Source organism: Cynoglossus semilaevis, chromosome 13 (assembly GCF_000523025.1).
Source record: "Cynoglossus semilaevis isolate Cse_v1.0 chromosome 13, Cse_v1.0, whole genome shotgun sequence".
NCBI classification, from domain to species: domain Eukaryota; kingdom Metazoa; phylum Chordata; class Actinopteri; order Pleuronectiformes; family Cynoglossidae; genus Cynoglossus; species Cynoglossus semilaevis.
In genome coordinates this window covers 10,056,281-10,075,811 of record NC_024319.1, presented here as the reverse complement: position 1 = coordinate 10,075,811, position 19,531 = coordinate 10,056,281, and the positions used below count along the sequence as shown (strand labels likewise).

Sequence of the window (19,531 nt, the reverse complement as noted above, 5' to 3'; positions counted from 1 at the left end):
CAGCCTCCACGCTGAGGCGCACCAAGGCATAAGAGTGGTATCAATCAGAAAAGTCCATTTCCCAAAATGTCAAGCTGTTCCTTGAACTTTCTGGGAAACAATCTTTTGGTGGCGGCTAAATCTCAGGAGTCGTGACCGACGTGTCGGCACAAATTACTATATAATTTTGTCGTCAACACTTGTTTACGATGCAGAAACATTGATGCTTTGAAATAGATAGATAGAACTGTATTAATCCCTGGGGAGTTCCCTTCAGGAAATGAAGGCTCCAGCAGCATCACAGCACCAGAACAAACAAGAGCAGCAGCAAAGACCAGGGAAAAACCTGAACAGTAGATATTAGTAAATACTATTAGTACATGTAGATACTAGTACATTGGATTAGTAGGATAGTGGGTTAGTAGTAGTAATGGGATAATAGAGATGAAATAATTATTGTTGTTGATTATTGATATTTGTCGGGATAATAGATATGAAATAATTATTGTTGATTATTGATATTTGTTATACAAAGTATACATACACATATATAAATATATACACACAAAATACCCATATATACATTATATCCATATATATATACCTATATACATATATACACACACACATATGCGTTTGTGTAAGAGTATATACACACACACACACAAGTGTATACATAGGGTATAGAACACTGTATTATGGTAAATATAAGACGATGCACAAATACTAAATTAGGTATCATTCTCATGTTACTGTGGAAACAACAACAGCTTTTATAAAAATACCATGTGCCACATAGGAAGGTCATGAACCGTATATATCTATAAGGCTGTAACAGCTCCGCTGTACAACTGTTGTTTTGCACCTGAGGCGAATGTCTGTGCCGTTTGATTCCCTCCGTCCTCCACACCTAGTTCACGGGGACATGTTGCCTCAGTGAATGGGTAAAATGACGGCATTATTCTCCCAGTCAGCCTGCATTCAGTTTGGTTTTTCATCCTCACAACTCCAGGAACGGCAAACAACAACCTGGTCTCTGCACCTGAATCCAAAGAAAAACCCTTTCTGCCTGGTGCTGCCTGGTGCTGGATAAAAAAAAAAGAAAAGATTGTTGCCTCCTGTCTGTTATGTTTCTCACCATTACGTGATCAAACGACCACACAGTAAAATGTGATTTTTTTTTATCTGTGTAGTGTTTAACGTGGCACCAGTATTTAACTAACACTTGCTTACATTTTGGGTCAGAGGAACAAACATCGTCCTGGACGTGACGTTAACTTGACCCGATGTTTCTTAGTGACGATGCAGTGGTGACACGACCAAACACCCTCACACCGTCTGAGTGTGTTTGTTGATTATTTCCTCTCCAACAGAGGGGGAGCTGCTGAAGCCTGATGTTGACGCCTGATATAAATAATGTTGTTCTGTTGAAGTGACAGTCAACAAGAATACAATTACCTGAAAGTGACTTTTCAGTTGAAGTCCTCATTATCCTGTTCTTTTAAATCACTACTTAGGAGGAAAACTTTTCCTCTAATTGAACACTTTAAGTCGTCGAGTTTTTCAAATATATATTTATTGTCACGTCGTTCACTTTCTATCAACCTGTCATGTATTTATTCTTTTTATAAGTAAAATTAAAATTTGTGTTTAATAGTGCTGTGTGTTTGAAGGTAGAAAGACTAAACTTTCTAAACTTATTTCCTCTTATATTTACGTTGAAGTGTCAGCAGTGATGAAGAACACTCAGGCTGTATTTGACCACTGCTACCACTCTGTGACTCCAACAGGTGAAATGCTGTAAATACTGGCCAGAAGACAGTGAGGTGTACGGCGACATTAAAATCACTCTGCTGAAGACGGAGACGTTGGCTGAATACACAGTTCGTACTTTGGCCCTGGAGAGGGTGAGTCTTCCTTGGACATTTATGCTGAGGATTCTTGTTCATTGTTGTAATAATAATCTGTTGTTATCCATGTAACACACACCCCAAATTTGACAATAGGAAACACATTAATAAAATGTCTGACGGGACTCAGTGATCGAAGACGTTTGTGTGTGTGTGTGTGTGTGTGTCAGAGGAATTAGCATCTGCAGCCGTCTACTGTCCAACATGTTCCCAAATGGCCTTTATCTTGACATTGATGAGATCACTGTCTGTGTGAGCGCCACTGGACAGACACTCACGGTGCATTATCATCAGCCTGTCACAGTCAATGCTGCTAATTCAGATGGACACAAATGTCCAGGCCGGTGGCAGCCTGCTTTGTTTTCTGTTTTTTGTTTTTTTATTTCACTCCTCACCAAATCCTTGCCTCCCTCTGCTGTCCTCTCTCACTTCTCTGTACAGAGTGAGGCATTGCTGTGTGATTGCAGCAGCTACACTCTCTTTCTTTCTTTCTTCCCTCTGAAACCTCAGTCTCAGTATGTTTTTATTTTTCTACTGTTTCTATTTGCATGTGAAGCCCAGTGGCCACACAACACGAACACTGTCCTGGTGGTCGTCACACCAAACCAGACCCCTGTGTATTTCTCACTGAGCCTTTGATGAAATAATAGCCTTCAAGTCCACTGGATGAAAGACGTACACCACTGATGCAGTACTGAATACTGCTTGAATACTGCGTTTGTCTGTACAGAGAGGATACTCAACTAAACACGAGGTGCGTCAGTTCCACTTCACATCATGGCCTGAACATGGAGTGCCCTACCACGCCACCGGACTTCTGGCTTTTATACGAAGGGTGAAGGCCTCCACGCCTCCTGACGCTGGGCCGGTGGTGGTCCACTGCAGGTGACACCAAGTGTTACGACCGACGTTGACGTCTTTATCTTAATACATGACAGGCATAGTACTGGGATACTGTTTAAAATCATCCAACAAGCAAAGCCTCAGTAATTTAACCTTTTGCATTTTGGTTAAAAGTGTGATGTTTGTCTGTGATTTTGAAATGTTGTTTTATATATATGTATGTGCATATATGTATACTGTATGTATATATGTATGTATATGCATATATATACATATATACATTTTTATGTATATATATTTATATGTGTATGTTTGTTTATATTTATATAATTGTATATCTAAATACACGCATGTTTGTAAACATATATATATATATATACATATGTAAACAAATATGAAGCAAATAATTGGCCTTCAAATATTTATAGACAGTAAAAATAATGTGAGAAATATAAATCCTTATTTGAATTTCCCCTTAAACCAGTGGAGCTTCAACTCCAGCCTAGTTTACTACAGTAAAGAGACACATTTCTTTTGCATTTTTTTTCTTTGGTATAACTTTTCTAAAAGCTTTCTCCTCTGTCTGTTGTGTCAGTGTGGGTGCGGGCCGTACCGGCTGCTACATTGTGCTGGACGTCATGTTGGACATGGCGGAGTGTGAAGGCGTGGTGGACATCTATAACTGTGTCAAAACTCTCTGCTCTCGTCGCATCAACATGATCCAGACTGAGGTCAGAGGTCAAACAGACAGCTCTGTCGTGTTTGTCCCACATGTTTTATATGTTTTTTTAATATATTTTTATTAAATAAAAATGGTCTCAGAGAACAGACTCACATGTTGTTGTTGTTGTTGTTGTAGCAGACTCACATGTTGTTGTTGTTGTTTGTAGACAGGATGCTCGTCTTAAATATGAAGATGATTTCCATACTTTTCCTTTTAATAATGTAAACCCAACATTGTCTTTGCTGTTTATTGCATTTGTAATTATTTGCAGCAGTTCTTTAATTTGATGCACAGCGCCGGTGTTAACTGGAGAATATTAATGTGTTCTCCAGTAGAGTCGAAACTCATCTGCGCATGTTTAATTCACAAGGCGGCAGGTTATGAGAAATAATTAATTCATAATCTTCTTTTATTTACATCTAAACTGCTGCCTTTTCTACGTCTGCGGCGCTGTTTGCAGCTCCGTTACATTATTCCACCTGCTGCCTCAGATTCATGCCTGGCGCCCGTGAACAAACAAACACTGACTGCTCTCACCTGCTGTCTCTGCAGGAGCAGTACATCTTCATCCACGATGCCATTCTGGAGGCCTGTCTGTGCGGAGAGACGTCCATCCTGGTGAACGAGTTCGCCGTGGCGTACAAAGAGATGCTGCGGGTGGATTCTCAGAGTAACTCCTCTCACCTGCGGGACGAGTTCCAGGTCAGTCGTGACCTCCATCATACGTTAAAATTACTGTTCTGGTTTATTTGGTCTGAAACATGAAAAAGCACTCCTTGCACCTGAAAAGCTTCTTTCAAGGCTTTGATAACTCTCAACAGAAAAATTCCATTTTCCTTTTGTAGACAAGTCTTTTCGACAATCAATTAAACATCATTTTACAAAACATATCATGAACATGAAGTGTGATGAAGCGGGTCAGAATGAACATCCTAATCGGTCAAGTTTGGCCTGCGGGCCGTATGTTTGACAACCCCGGATTAGATCACATCGTAGTTTGTTAGTGAGACTTCATGGTCTATTCAGGGAGACTAGACTTTTGAGGTGTTATTGTCTATGTGAGGGCCTCCTGTGGCGCAGTGGTTAAAGGGTCAGGCAGATTTAAAAAACATTAAAAATGTGAAAAATTGAAATGAATAAAAAATGGATTGACCTTGTCTGTAGCAGGACCGTGGTGTGTTTTAAAACCAGTCCACTGCTCCTGTGTGGGGTGTCAATAGCTGGGTGGTTTTACAGATTTTTAACAGCAGATTTAAAGAGCATTAAAAATGTGAAAAAATTAAATGAATAAAAAATGGATTGACCTTGTTTCCTATGGACTTAAAAAACAGACAAAAGCAGGAAAGTGCTTCCAGTCTTTCCCAGGCCCTCATTGAGAAGTAACGGTTGTGTCCATTTTCTTTTCACGGTCTACGACAGCAGTCAACCAGTCAGTCCATTTTCTTTTCACGGTCTACGACAGCATGTCCTGTGCTGTGGGTTGTGGACTGTGGACTGTGGGCTGTGGACTGTGGGCTGTGGACTGTGTGTTGCAGAGAAAAGGCTGACTGTCCTCATGGCCGTCCTCTTAAAGATCAGACTTGGACTGTGAGATTGCAGTGTGTCTGCGTGCATCAGTGAGTTTCCCCTCGCTCTCTGTGTGACAGTCGTTGAAATCTGCCGCCTGCTTTGCAGCGGTGTGGTTTCAGATGATTTTATTAGATGTTTATTGGGAGAGAAGAGAGCCAGCTGTGTTCTCACCTGCTTCCTCCCGCTCCCTGCGCCGCGGCTCTCAGCCTGCAGCCACGCAGATTCCAGGGTTTAGCATTTCAAAGTTATCTTGGAAACAGCCCGGGCTCCTCTGTTAATTTTATTTTCCTCATATAGTTCTTCTGATCAATGCCTCGCCTTGGATTACGGTACGGTAGGTGGTACCACACTCTGATTACAAGCTGTCGGTTTTTCATAACGGAGAAGGTTTCATGGCCGGCTTTGATCGTGTAAACGAATCCCTCTGACATTGGTGTTGAAAGACTCTCCACCGACTCATCAGCTCCGTTTTTGACTTTTACTCCCGTATTCTGCAGACGGCCCTCAGCCAAGCGGCCGCTCTGGGATCAGCGAGTCACAGATCCATTATTGATGCAGTCTATTAATGATCCAGATATTTTTTTTTTCTGACTTGTCTCATTTAATCACAGCAGAATGTACAAAGAGTTCATCAAAGGACATTGATTTACATTATTTCATTTTGAGTAATCTTCACTACATCTCATATGTAAAAAAAATGTAACCTTTGTTCATTTGGACTGGTCTGTCAGAACTGAGTGGTGACTATTAACAACCCTCTCAGTTAACATGACTGTATTTACTGTAAAGACTGTCAAACATTTTAATCTGATTGATCACACGGTAGCTGTGTATTAGTGACAATTAATTGCATTTAATCACAAATAATAGTGATTGTGAATAATAGTGGTTAATCACTGTTATTCAGAGGATGATCAGATGTTAGCCAGGCGTCTGATCTGAAGCTGAAGAATCCACAAACACGTGCTGGGCGTTGGGATGGTATTTAATGCTGAAGGTGATTTGGTGAAACGTTTTTTTTTTCCATAATGTGTTCAAATAACAACCTCTGTATCAGAGCAGGATTCCCAAATGTTTCTATGCCCAGTCAACCCCAAACTGCATTAGCTTCTGGCTTTAGACCCCCTTACAACCTCTGTATCAGAGCAGGTTTCCCAAACGTTTCTATGCCCAGTCAACCCCAAACAGCATTAGCATTAGCTTCTGGCTTTAGACCCCCTTTGCAAACCTATGGCTAGTGCTACAAAATATGTTTTTAGAGCTGCATTCAGGTACCATTGGAAACTTGAGACAAATAATAATATAAAATAAAATAAACAATAATCTTTTTTGTTTTCCTCCCTCCAATTTTTTTAAGGGTCCCCGAGGGGGCTGCGACCCTGACTTTGAAGACAGTGAACATGATCGTTCAACCTATGCGTTTAAATGCATAATTTTTTTATCGGATTAATTTCCAAAATGAATAAACCTGATCAACACAAGCCTAATATTTTCAGATTTCCTTTCATCTCTTCTCATCTCTCCTCCGTCTTTGATTCACTTGTGTCTTTACTGCCGCCTTTCTTCTTTCCTCCTTAGTTCGTTCTTTTAAAGCGTTCTTCGGTGTGAACTCATCGTCTCACTTTCTTCTAATCCCTTTAACATTTCCATCTGCAGACACTGAACTCCGTGACTCCCCACTTGGACGTGGAGGAGTGCAGCATCGCTCTGTTGCCCAGAAACAGAGAGAAGAACCGCAGCATGGACGTCCTGCCGCCTGATCGAGCGCTGGCCTTTTTGGTTACAACAGAGGGCGAGAGCAACAATTACATCAACGCTGCTCTGGCTGACAGCTTCTTCAGACAGGCTGCCTTCATCGTCACCCCTCACCCTCTGCCAGGCACCACTGCCGACTTCTGGAGGCTGGTGTTTGACTACGGCTGCACCGCTGTGGTCATGCTGAACCAACTCAACCAGTCCAACTCTGCCTGGGTAAGTCGGGGTCAAAGGGTCGTGTAGTAGTTTTGTTGTTGTTTTTTTTCCAAACGTTTGAATTCACCCGTACCAAAGGCCAGTTTTCTTTCAGTCTAGATGTTGTTTGTACTCTCCCCCCCCCCCCCCCCCCCCCCACCTCTCAGTTTCTGTATCAGTGCTCAGGATTAGTTCTTTCATGCCATTTTGTTGTGCTTTGATCCCTGACCACATTGATTTCGGGGCTTGAATTGATAACAGCCTCCCTAGAATTTTTTTTCCTTCCTCCTCACAAGTTTTATTTCTTGAGAAAAGGTTTGAAAACACCTCCAGTCTCATCTCTCAGGTTCCTTTTGGACGTTTTTGTTTGGTTTTCTGAACACCACTGGAGCCTTTTTTATATATATAAACTATTGAACTTCAGATCTGATCTCCACATTAGGAAACAAAGAAGAAATTACAGGAAAATAAGGATTTTTAGAACAAACCTTTCAGCAGATAAACGTGCGGCCCAGACACAGCCTCGCAGTGGCCCAGTTCTGGGGTTACTTGGTTTGAAAACCACGTAGACAAACTAAGAGAATTCCATTTGGTAAGTAATTTGAAATAAATTTACAGAAGAACAGACCATGAATGCAACACTCTCCGTTGCCTAGCAACCTACAATGCATCTCCAGTGTCTCAGCAGTGCTCAGCCCGGCAGCATCAGAAAATTATTGAAAATAATCATTAAAACCTGCAGAGACTGAAAAATACTCACAGGAAAACATGAAATGTTTTTGAATATATTCATATTTTTTATACACAAAAATACAAAGAAAAATGCAATTTTTTAAAAAAAAAATCATTTTGAATTTGTTTAATGTATTTTCACCTCTTAAATTAAAGTATACCGGTGTAATTTAAGATGAATCAGTTCATTGTCTTACTGAAAATGAATATTTGTGAAGTAAAAGAAAATGATTGAAACATGCCTTCAGCAGAGATGTAAAAACCCAGAATAAATAACAAATATTTTTTAAAGAAAACCCAAATAAACAGGTCATCTCTACACATGGCCGTGTGCTGTTCTCAGAGCAGTAAAAGCCGAATCTTTTTAAAAAACAACGTCCTGGATCAATACATCATTTTACTCTGTGTGTAACAACGGCACCTCGGCTTGTTTCTGTCGGCTTAATCAATAATAGTACATATTCAAAACACACAATTTTGAAAGTTTGAAAATACCTGAAAAAAACACAACAAACACTGAGCAAATCTATAACCATTGGTAAGAAAAACCTTAATAAGGTGAACAGGACAGAAAGAAGGAGAAAATGGGACATGGAATGTTCAAAGTTGTGTTGTTTCTTTGATGAATTGTTTTTGTGTTGTTCTTACCCATTAATGTCATCGAGTTTTTTTCCAAATACTCAGCAGTAGACACTGAAGTACCAAGTCATAGTCATGTTTTTTATATTGATTAAAACTGTATACCTGAAATAAATAAATAATACAGTACTAAATACCATTACGGTACATTCCTACAGGACATTAATTGTCTGAAAACCAATGAACGATTTTTTTTTTGCTTCAGAGAAACTTCAAATATACATATTTAATTTGTAGTGTTAGTGATTAATTATTACCTGTATTCACTCAGACTGTCGTCATTGTTCACTGGTTCAGTCCTTCTGCCTTAGGATATTGGTAATGGTCTCACAGTAATTACCAGATACCTCGTGCTAATAGTAGGAGAGTTTTTACCCCCGATCACATATTTGTCAATGTCATATTTTCCTGACATGACCTTGGAGAACCTTTTTGGCAATATTTGGCCTGAAATACATTTAATAACGAATCTTTGAGAATTGAAAGCTCCTTAAACGTAAAATGTCCCAGTAGTGTGGCTGTTACTGTGAAAAATGACCCTTTATGTTTGAAAATTAAATTTAAGTAGTAAAATCACCAGGATGCATTGCTGAAAAAACTGTTCAAAAATTGTATTTATTGTTACAAATGTACACAGCCCAGCCCTGCAGAGAGCGCTGTAAACACAGTTATGATACCATGGTGCACGATAATATTTGATTTTCATGAATAGACTAAAGTAATATGACGTTTAAAGTATACAAGTAAAGTCTTACAAAAAGCACATTAACACAAGTTATACACATGCTAAACGTTTAGCTTGCTTGCTAACAGCAACACAGCATCAAGTATGATATATTTGACCTCTGACTAATGAAGATGATCGATATACAACATATGAAATGTCATTGTGTTGGTATTATTTTATTGCCCACGTCTAACAGTCCCCTTTTGTGTGTAAATAAAAACACATATATTATATATAAACACATATATATATAGAATATCTGTAATATTCTGTATCTCTTGAAATACTGTTAGAATTACATTTTTTCTCCATGAAACCAAAAATATTTTTAAATATTACCTGACAACTGTAGCCATCTTTTCAGGCTCTACTCCGCTAAGCTAACCTTGCTAGCCCTGTCACCTCGCCGTTTGTGGTTTAGTCCAATATTTTATTCCAGCTGATCTGCTTCCACTGAACTCCATCACTGTTTCCCACTGTGTGTATTTTCACCTGGTAAACATTTCCACCCTGATGTTCCCTGATCAGCTGATAAAAAGGTATTTCACTTCCTGTGACCTGATTAGTGAGTGAACGGAACCTGAAATGACTCTGTGGTTTCTTTTTTAGAACTTTTCTGCAGACGGCACTTTTAAAGAAAGACACTTTGAGGTATCTGTGTTGAGGCCTGCTTCTTCTTTCTGTGTTCCCCAGCCTTTCATTTTATTTGTTTCGTTGCTCTTCAAAGTGTACCATCCACACTTTAATTTGTTTATTGCCAGATCCTGTTACAAAGTCTGTTAAGGAGATTATTTGTGGCATCGCTGGAGTGTTTTTTTGTTCACTCTCTTAATGCACATCACATCTCCCTCCCTCCCTCTGTCCCCCCGTCTCTCCCTCTGTCCCTCTCTGTCCCTCTCTGTCCCCCCCCCCCTCTGCTTATTAACACCTGTGCTGCCCTACAGTGTCTATATGGGGCAAACTAACAACACTGGCACCACTGCAGCTACTTTACTCCTATTTCCGTGACTCCCCAATTTTATTCTCCTGTTTTCAAACACTACAAGAAGAGAACCCCCCCCCACGGCTCTCTCTCTCTCTCTCACACACACACACACCTATTTGCCTATTAATTCCATCTTTTGATCCTCTTAAAGCTCTCTAATCTTTGTTGATTCAAAGTTTTCTCAGCTAATCCGGGTTTTTGGAAAAGCTGCAGAAGAATTCATGAGTTTCTGCTCCATGCCAAATTTAATCAGTAATTAATTTTTTTTTCTCCTTCTCTTCCTGCAGCCCTGTGTTCAGTACTGGCCAGAGCCTGGTCTGCAGCAGTACGGACCCATGGAGGTGGAGTTTCTGTCCATGTCGGCCGATGATGATGTTATTACTCGTCTGTTCCGGGTCAAGAACGTGACGAGGGTGAGTCACTGTGCCACCGACACGGGCTGCTCGCTACATGTTGCTCTGTTCGGTGGTATTTCACCAATGCTAACTTGAACCTCATTAGAAATGCATTAGCTGTGCTCCTCGCTGGTAATTCAGTTTTGACATTTTACCTGCGCTACATTTACAGCTGCCATCTGTAACGTCGGCCTAAAAAGCTGATGCAGGTTCTCAAAGTCAGAGAGCTACTCACTTGGCCATAAAAAAAAGATCCCGTACTACGAACCTTTAGGTGATGGTTTGAATTTCTAAACAACCTGTTTGAGGTGCAGAACACCAAAAGCTGCGTATTATTCTCCATTCTAAGGAAGTGCCTCTGTTTGCTTATCTGTCAATATAGCATTCTAATATAAACACAACAGCGCCTGCCTGGTGGCGCTCTTGGGGGACACATCCAGTCGCTGTATAAATTCATTCTAAAATAAATGCTCTATAAAAATAGGCTTGGGATTCATATTGAGCACAGCAGCAGATCTGTTTAAAAAAACACAAAAAAGAGAAAAATATTCATAGCCTGTATTATGACTACTGCAGAGACATTGTTCTGATAGTCAACAGTCCAGAAAATTGAACCTGAGGCGCCGTTTCTCCAGTGTTACCATAAGAGTGGTACATATTATGAGAACCCGTCATTTTCCTTGTAAAATCCTGCAGGAGAGGCCTATTGACATGCAGTTAATAAAGGTCAGACTCTCCCTTTTTTAATTTCTTCCTGTCATCACTGAGATGGGCGTCCTCCTCTGCTCGCCCCAGTTAGCATACTAAACAGGGAATTTCTGTCATTATAATGCATGACTTATTGTTAGTTGCAAAATTCTATCTGAAAGTCGCAAATTAGACTTCTGCCTAGTTCGTGACGTGTGTCAAAGTTTGAATAAGAGAATTGGACGGAACTCCTGAAGTCAATTAGAAGTACAGCGACTCTCTTTGTCACTTGACTTCGAAAAGTATTATAGATATAAAAAACTACAGACACGTGGAAATGTGTACTTTTTAAAACTCAATCCTGACCAAAGAACAGATTTGTGTTTTGTATTTTTCGCCGATAAAAGTGGTGCTTGCTTCAAACATTTGGAATTCATCTGCGGTACACACCTGAGGGGACACACTGCAGTACACACTACAAGTACATGTACAATACTCAGAGTACATCTGAGGTCTACGAGCAATTATTAGTCATGCTTCACAGTTTTGACAGAAGAACTGTCTTTACATTTGTAGGATATGTCATATATATATATTGTATATATTCTTATTCTTCTTGTATATATCTATGTATATAAATATATCTATATATTTGTTCATATATGTATATATTTGTCTATATATATATTTTAAAAATATTTGATTTCTGTAAATTCACAGTACAGATGTATATTTTTATACTAACTTACTGTCCTTGAAGTACATGTATATGTATGAAATGGTCACTTTGACCCCCTTTGTCACACATGATGTTGACGTAGAGAGTGTGTGTGCGCGCGTGCAGGTGTGGTTGTATCCCTGACAATTTGCATAAGCACATGCATGTATTCCACTCAGGATCACTGTCGACCAATTATTGAAGGACTCTGCATGCCGTCCAGGCCACTGTTTTACTCAGTGTGACAGTTAGTGACCAGAAGTTTCCACCTTGATTGGCGTCCTCTCCTCCCCTCAGATGTCCTTGTCTTTTGTTCTGTTTTTCACCACACTACGCCGTGCAGCACAGTGACAGAGGGGGCGACTCTGAGCACAGCCTCTCTGACAGTGTGCTCCCCTCCCTGACGCATTAGCCGGCTTTTCTCTACTGTTAATGATATTCAAGGGCTGGGAGTAAAAGTCAGAGGAGGTGCGTTGTAGGATTGTGTGTAAGTAGCTGAGAAAGTAGCCCAGAAAAAGTACATAAAGTAAATCCCACCTCCACTGAGAGGCCATTTATTTGTTGGCACTCGTCTTTCCAATTTGCATGAGTTATAGTTTGGTGCGGGTCCTCGGGTGTGGGGTTAGGATCTACAGGATGAGGTTATGAACACACAGGGACCTCTCTCACACACTGCTGGGGCTCCACTTGCTCTTACAAAGCCATATATCTCAGAGTCGGTGTGCTGAGTGAGCACAGCAGAGAGCGGCAGCATTCTGCCCGGGGAGTGCTCCAGTGCAGACATTAGCCGGCACACACAGTAACACAGTAACACTCTGACCATATTAATCCTGCCTTTTTATGTGTTCTTCTGCCTCTGAAGCTGCAGGAGGGCCAGCTGATGGTGTGTCAGTTCCAGTTCCTGCGCTGGTCGGCGTACCGAGATGTTCCCGACTCCAAGAAGGCTTTCCTCAACCTGCTGGCTCAAGTGCACAAGTGGCAACGAGAGTGTGGGGAAGGGCGTACTGTTGTCCACTGCCTGTGAGTACTCTGCTGGCAGTACTTCCATTGTACGAGTGAGGTGTGGTACTCGCTTTGTTTCCCTGGTCTGGCACTATTCAGGGTGTCATTAAATCTCTGCAGCAGCATTTACAGGACTATTAACCCCCCCCCCGCCCTCCTGACTTCTTCCACTGCAGCCATGATGATGGTAAAGGGCTTTTCCAACCCCCACATTTCCAGCTCCTTCACTTCTTTCTGCTGCATTGATCTAATAAACCCACTCAGATCACTGATTGGCCGACAAAGCCCTGGTATCTGACCACACACAGCCGACCAGAGCACTTAGGAATTCCACCGTCCATTTGTAAAATTTGATTGTGATTTGATGTGATTTCTCCCATGTTCTGCTGTCATTTTCTCCTCCAAACAAACGTGAGTTAACGACATGACAGTTTCCGACTGTGGACTGGAGACTTTTAAAACAATGGTTCCAACACCGATATGGTTTCATGTTCTGATCTTCTGATGGTTGTTCACCTATATTCATCTGTGGCTGAGGTTTGAACAGCAACCAGAAATGAAACGAAGCTCTTTAACAACGACTGAGTTTTCTCATGTTGCGTTGTACTTGTAACTATAACAGTAACACACGAGGAGACTGTAACACACTGACAATCTGTCGGATTCCTCATTCGAAAGAGTTTTTCCCTGAATATACAAACAGACATAATGAATATTTGTCTGATGTTTTTCCATCCACGCTACCTTGTGATGTGTAAAATCATGTCATGTGATGTGATGTGATGTGCTGGCTGCAGTGCAGTGCGTTCTCCTGTGTGTCCACCGGAGGCCCTGGAGTGCACACGCCCACTGATGAATATGAATGAAGCGTGCGGGCTCATAGTCAAACCTCGGCACGTTCCTTCCCAGTGCCTCCGTCCACTGGCACATCAGTCAGCGCTGTCACACAGTGTTACCCACGACAACCAGGAAAGAGATTATGGAGATCAAATCAATTATGGCGTAATACAGAATACCACAGCTCTCACTACAGTAAATCCAGGACCGCCGTGGCACCGACCACGATTGATTACCCTAATATCACTCGAGCATAGGCTCCGTTGCCCACCTTTGCTGTGTTTCTCTCAGGAGGGAGGACCTGACTTGTCCTTCTCTGGTTTATTGATATTGCCTTTCATTTACGATGACCGCCACAATATTTCTCAGGAAATGTCACTGAGCTGGTTTATTCTCAATTTCCTTTTTCCTTAAAACTCTTCTCATGTCTCCGTTTCCTCTTCGGGATTTTATGTACGAAACCAGGGTTATCAGATTACACGTGCTCTGCCCTGCTCAGGCTTTATTGTTGCTTTCAAGGATCCATTTGTACAAATTACGAGGCCCTTCCCCATCGGACAAGGAGATATATCTGTGTATACTGTACACACGCCGTGCTGATCGGGCAACATTATAGGGTTTCAACCATGGAAAAGTGGATCTGCATGAAATCACAGCCACAGTCAAGGTCTCCAGTGAACAGTGTGGAGTGGATCGTTCCCAGTTTTCACTGCTGTTAAATTTAAATCAATCCAGATTTTATGAGACAAAGACCCAGAACATTTTGATGTTCATCTTCTTAAATAGTGGGGAGGGCCCCCCTGGGAGGGCACGACGAAGTGCCAGGGGGGCCGTGAGGGGCTTCCAATGGAATATGGCACTGAACATACGTGTAACACTGCTGTAATGCCTCCAGTCACAAGGTGGCAGCAACTCATACAGTGGTTTGTACAGATAAAAATATACGTTATCAGGTTCTCAATAGTATTTCGTAACGTGGGGGTGTGAGTGGGGGGACGGCGGGAAAACATTTCTGTCCCCAAGGGGAGGATGACAGAAAAAGATTGAGAACCACTGTTCTAAGTTATGCTGACGATGGTTAAATATTCATTCACAATTGAAAAGTCAGAACCAGACTTTTAATGTTGTTTAACATTTTACTGAGGTTTTTAAAAATATATATTTAAATGTTATATATATATCTATATATTCATTCAAAAACTATATGAACTGATGAGCGATCATTGGACGAATATAAATGTGCACTTGTTGGCTTCACTTGTTTTCCCTGCAGTAACGGCGGCGGTCGCAGTGGGACCTTCTGTGCCTGTAACATCCTCCTGGAGATGATCCAGTACCAGAACATGGTGGACATCTTCTACGCTGTCAAAACTCTGCGCAACTGCAAACCCAACATGGTGGAATCTCTGGTAAGACAGTGTCTACATGAATAAATCGATGAGTTTGATGTGGTAAGAATGTTTCTGTGAAAATCCTCATGTTTTCCCTCGTTAATTGAAGAATATTGATTTTTTTTTTTCCCTCCTCCCTCAGGATCAGTATCGGTTCTGCTATGACCTTGTCCTGGAGTACTTGGAATGCTTTGAAGAGAGATAGCAACTAAATGTTCATGGCAGCGGCAGTGAAATTTCACATTAAAGCCGCCCAGTGACCATTTCCACTTTATTGTTCAGACCTGTGCTGTTGGCATTGAGGGAACTGCGGAGGAAGGAGTGAAAAATGGTGGCGCTTTAAACTTTTAACCTCTAATGTGCAGCTGTGTTTTCCTCCTTGATGGTGATGTTTATCTACTTTGATATCTTTTTGCTCCTCTCAGTCCTCTTTACCTGTCGGACCGAAGCTCCGTCTGCGCCGACGGATGTGGTAGAGGCAAAACAGTATTCTGAGCGAAACAAAAAGGAAACTCTGACAGGAGTCACCTTGGCTTCGTTTCATGGTTACATTTGAACGCCGCCGACTTCGGCTGGATCTATTAGCACCGTGACAGCAGCTAAAACACAGAAGCTTTTTTTCTGGTCTTTTTCAGAGCAACGTGCAGCAGTGGTCTGCCGTGGTTGTGGCGTGACTTACCTACCGTACCATAAACTGCCTTATCGGCTGAAGATAGGACGGGGTTTTTTTTTTCAAATTACCTTCACAAATCTAACAAAGTCTCTACTCTGGTGCAGAAACACGATAAAAAAAAAATTAAAAGAATTACGTTATGTTTTATTTTGAAAAGAACCACTGCTTTACCACAGACCAGGCCAGTGCTTAACAGTATTGATGCAGTCACTGTACAGTTGTGAAATGTGTTGTTATATTTTACCATGATGTTTGTGCTGGAAAAACCACGTGTGCTATCAGTGGACTCTACCAGGGCCCACAGTGCTGGACCTGGTGGGGCCCCCGCCCCCACAGGAGACTCCTGTCTGATTCTGTCACAGTGCCAATATCACTGAGTGACTTGAAGCCCGTTCTTACTTTGTTTCTCCTCCTCTATCTCACCGTATTTGCCCACAAACATACAGTATTTACTTCGTCAGCTTATTTTCTAATGTGTTTGTGTTTGATACAAAGAAAGAAAAGAAAAGAAAGAGGGCGAGGGAGAAAGAGAGAGAGAGAGCAGGGACCACTGTACTGTTAGACTGTCATTGTGCTGCTGTCCTAAAATGATGTTTCATCTTTATTAACTCTCTGTCTCTGCAGCTCTGAGCTGCAGGTTTGAGTCCCAGACTCTTCGCTGTTGCCTGTCATAATTTGGTTACAGTGTAAACTGTCGATGACAACTGGTCCAGACTGAATCTCAGCCTCTGGGTGTTGACCTTGTTTGTGGAGCAGAAAACACCCAGTTTGTGTCACACTAGCTGTGTTTTTTACCTTCAAAGAACAACTGCTGCCCACAGGTTATCATTGATTATTAGGTTATGAGATCAGTCTCCCATCCATCTGTGGGCCGAAGCCCGGAGACGACTGCAGTTGCTAAAGTGGCTAAATCCAATGAAAAACACACACACACAAATTTTTTTCTAGAAGTAAGAAAAAGTCTCTTCCTCACGTCATTACTCCCCTCTCAAACGTCTCATGCCCTAACATTATCTCCTCAAACTGCGGAAAGTGCCGGCCCCTCAGAGAAAATGGTGAAGGTGTCACTCTGTGGCCTGCCCTCATAAACAGAAAGAGAAAAAAAACAGGCAGAGAAATGACAGCTGGGAAAAATGGGCTGCTGCTTCACAGCTTTCTGACTGATATCAGACGGAGTGGCAGAAAATAAAGGATAAGACGTTGTCACACACTTGATTAAAGCCAGGTTTTTGTGATGTGACCCAATATTTCAAATTTGTTAGTTTTGAGATCAATTAACCTGAAGAAAAGATGTGCAGAAAAATGTATTTCTATAGAAGTAGACTAATGATTACATTTAAAAAATAATATGTGTGTATATATATATATATATATATATATACACATTTATATATATATAGGTAGATATATGTAAGACTACTGAAAATATGTTTGTATGTGTATAAATATATATATAAATATAGATACACTTACATACAATTTATACAATATATATATTTTTATACCTAGAAATATATATACTGTATAAATATATCAATATTTTCATATATAATTAAGATGTTTTTGGAATGAAACATAAAAGCATGATTTGTTATATTTTGGTACAAAAGAAATGTGAAGAGTCATGTATGTATGTATGTAGATACATATAAACATGTATTTATATATACATTTATACATATATACATATTGGTAAGTATATATGTTTATATATATATGCACACATATGTGTATATATATGTATACATATATACAGTATATATGTACATATAAAGATAAACATTATATAGTGATAAGCAGAATTGATAAACAGTAATAAACTGAGTGCTCCTTTACAGGGAGTTATATGGCTTTACTTTTTATATATATATTTGATATTTATTTCCCATCAAAAACTGTGCTAATCCATTCTGCCTGCACGCTACACAAACTCTTCGTCAACCATGAGGACCAGCACCAGATTACCACACTTTGGTATTGAAGCAGTCTGGGTTTGTAACATGGAAATATGAGCTGAGGCTTTATTTCCTGTTTTAGGTTCTGTGTCATTTGGAAAATAGTTCTGAAAATGAATAAATGTCTGCAAAGTTTTCACATCACAAAAATCTGGCACATCAGCAGGGTCACGGAGGGTTTCCCTCTGACTGTACTGTGTGTGAGGTAATTAATACTGTAGTATATCCACCAATCACCGGGCTTCTACAGCCCTTATGATGTGGCAACTTGTTTTATGATGAAGGAGAAGAAAAGACGGTGTTCGTTACGGTACGGTCAGAGTTCTGACGGAGGAAGTGCCTGGACACTGACGGGGAGGGGAACAGGACCGTGTACATACAGATGTATATTATGTTATGTGAATATTATATGAATATTATTCTATATGTTTGCCAGAGTAAAGACATACAGTGAGTAACCACTACATAACCACAAAGCTGAATGTGCTGTAAATGACCATTTTTGTGAGGCCGACGCTGGAACTTCTCACGCGTTGAGTCTGAACTGACTTTTCACCGATTGTTACAAATGGTTTGTGAACGCATGTGTGAAGCCGCTGTCTGTTCTCTATTTCATTTCATTGGTTTAAAATGGCCCGAGCAGCGTCATTTATTTCAGGCCTTGTGTTGTCCAGCTGCCTACGACGACTGTGCCAGTGCATTTGTACAGTTACCGTTCACTTCGAGGCGTTTTATCGTGACCGCTCTCCCAGTGCTGACCTCAGCCCGGAGAGCGCCATCCAGTTTACTCGTGTGTTTCTGTATGAACCAATGGTACATGACTACTGTGTTTTTGACCATTGTATTTGTGGGGTTAAGGTGTACATTAAAAAGATAGACAGAGATAACGGACGTTTTCTGGGATTTATTCTGGGAAAAAAAGTAAACAATTAATTAGAGTAAACAATAAAAGAACAAGCAGAGGAAAAGGAAGTGTGTTTCTGTGTGTGCTGTAAAATGATTAATTGAAATTTTTAATGTCATTCATCATAGGATGACAGGATTCACTATAATTAACTGTAATTACTCATGATTAATTGAAATGTAATTAAATGATGAGGGCAATTGTTATCATTCATAATCACAATTAATCAACTTTCCGTAGTTTGACAAGATTTTTCTGTATATTGCTGGAACAGAAAACAAATAACAGCAGGTAGATGTTTGTTTTTTTAACCTGTTTTATTTGCGACTAATCCAAATGATGGAATTATTAACATGAAAGAGGATTCGAGAAAAATGTATATTAGTATATATGATCAGTCTAAGAGTATTACTGCACTCGAAGTTCTAGTCTCCACAACTGCTCGTTCAGTGACCGATGGTATTTTAAGCTCCAGCTGTTTTGACCAATCGGAGGGTTTCCCCACAAATACCATCTTATACATCAATATTAACACAGTAATGAGATGATTTGTTAGATATGCAGCACATATTATTCCCGTGTGTGTGAATGCACCAAACATTGAATCGGATTCATTTTTATGAGTTAATTCTTCTGATCAATGCGTGGTATGTGTGAATGCACCAAACTTTGAATCGGAGTTAATTCTTCTGATCAATGCGTGGTTTTCTCATTCATCTCAACAGCTGTATTTATCCTTAAAACATTCTGTGGTTTTAGGACTTGTCGTGTCAGCAGCTGGATGACAACTTCCGACCCTTCTGTGGTTTCTCCTCCGGATGTGATCCGGGAGCCGTCCTCCCCTTTGACTCGAACCACACCAGCCATTTGATCTCTCCCCCTTTCTTTCTCTCTCCCTCACCTCCGCTCTT

General features: G+C 40.6%; 1 protein-coding gene across 10 annotated transcripts in view; it reads left to right on the top strand.

Annotated features, from left to right (window-relative positions):
* The window catches only part of ptprub (protein tyrosine phosphatase receptor type Ub), a 160,031-nt gene extending 143,788 nt beyond the window's left edge, over positions 1-16,243 (top strand). For 5 of the 10 annotated variants that reach the window (XM_017037722.2, XM_025061881.1, XM_017037726.2 and 2 more), the window contains 10 exons: positions 1,770-1,886; positions 2,620-2,774; positions 3,328-3,463; positions 4,009-4,158; positions 6,682-6,996; positions 9,683-9,724; positions 10,346-10,471; positions 12,721-12,878; positions 14,971-15,106; positions 15,231-16,243. In XM_017037722.2, coding sequence (XP_016893211.1) covers positions 1,770-1,886; positions 2,620-2,774; positions 3,328-3,463; positions 4,009-4,158; positions 6,682-6,996; positions 9,683-9,724; positions 10,346-10,471; positions 12,721-12,878; positions 14,971-15,106; positions 15,231-15,293 — 1,398 coding nt within the window. In that variant the 3' untranslated portion in view covers positions 15,294-16,243. The remainder of the gene's footprint in view (positions 1-1,769; positions 1,887-2,619; positions 2,775-3,327; positions 3,464-4,008; positions 4,159-6,681; positions 6,997-9,682; positions 9,725-10,345; positions 10,472-12,720; positions 12,879-14,970; positions 15,107-15,230) is intronic. The other 5 variants (XM_025061883.1, XM_008323585.3, XM_017037727.2 and 2 more) reach the window with 2 other exon arrangements.
* Positions 16,244-19,531: the final 3,288 nt, after the last annotated feature.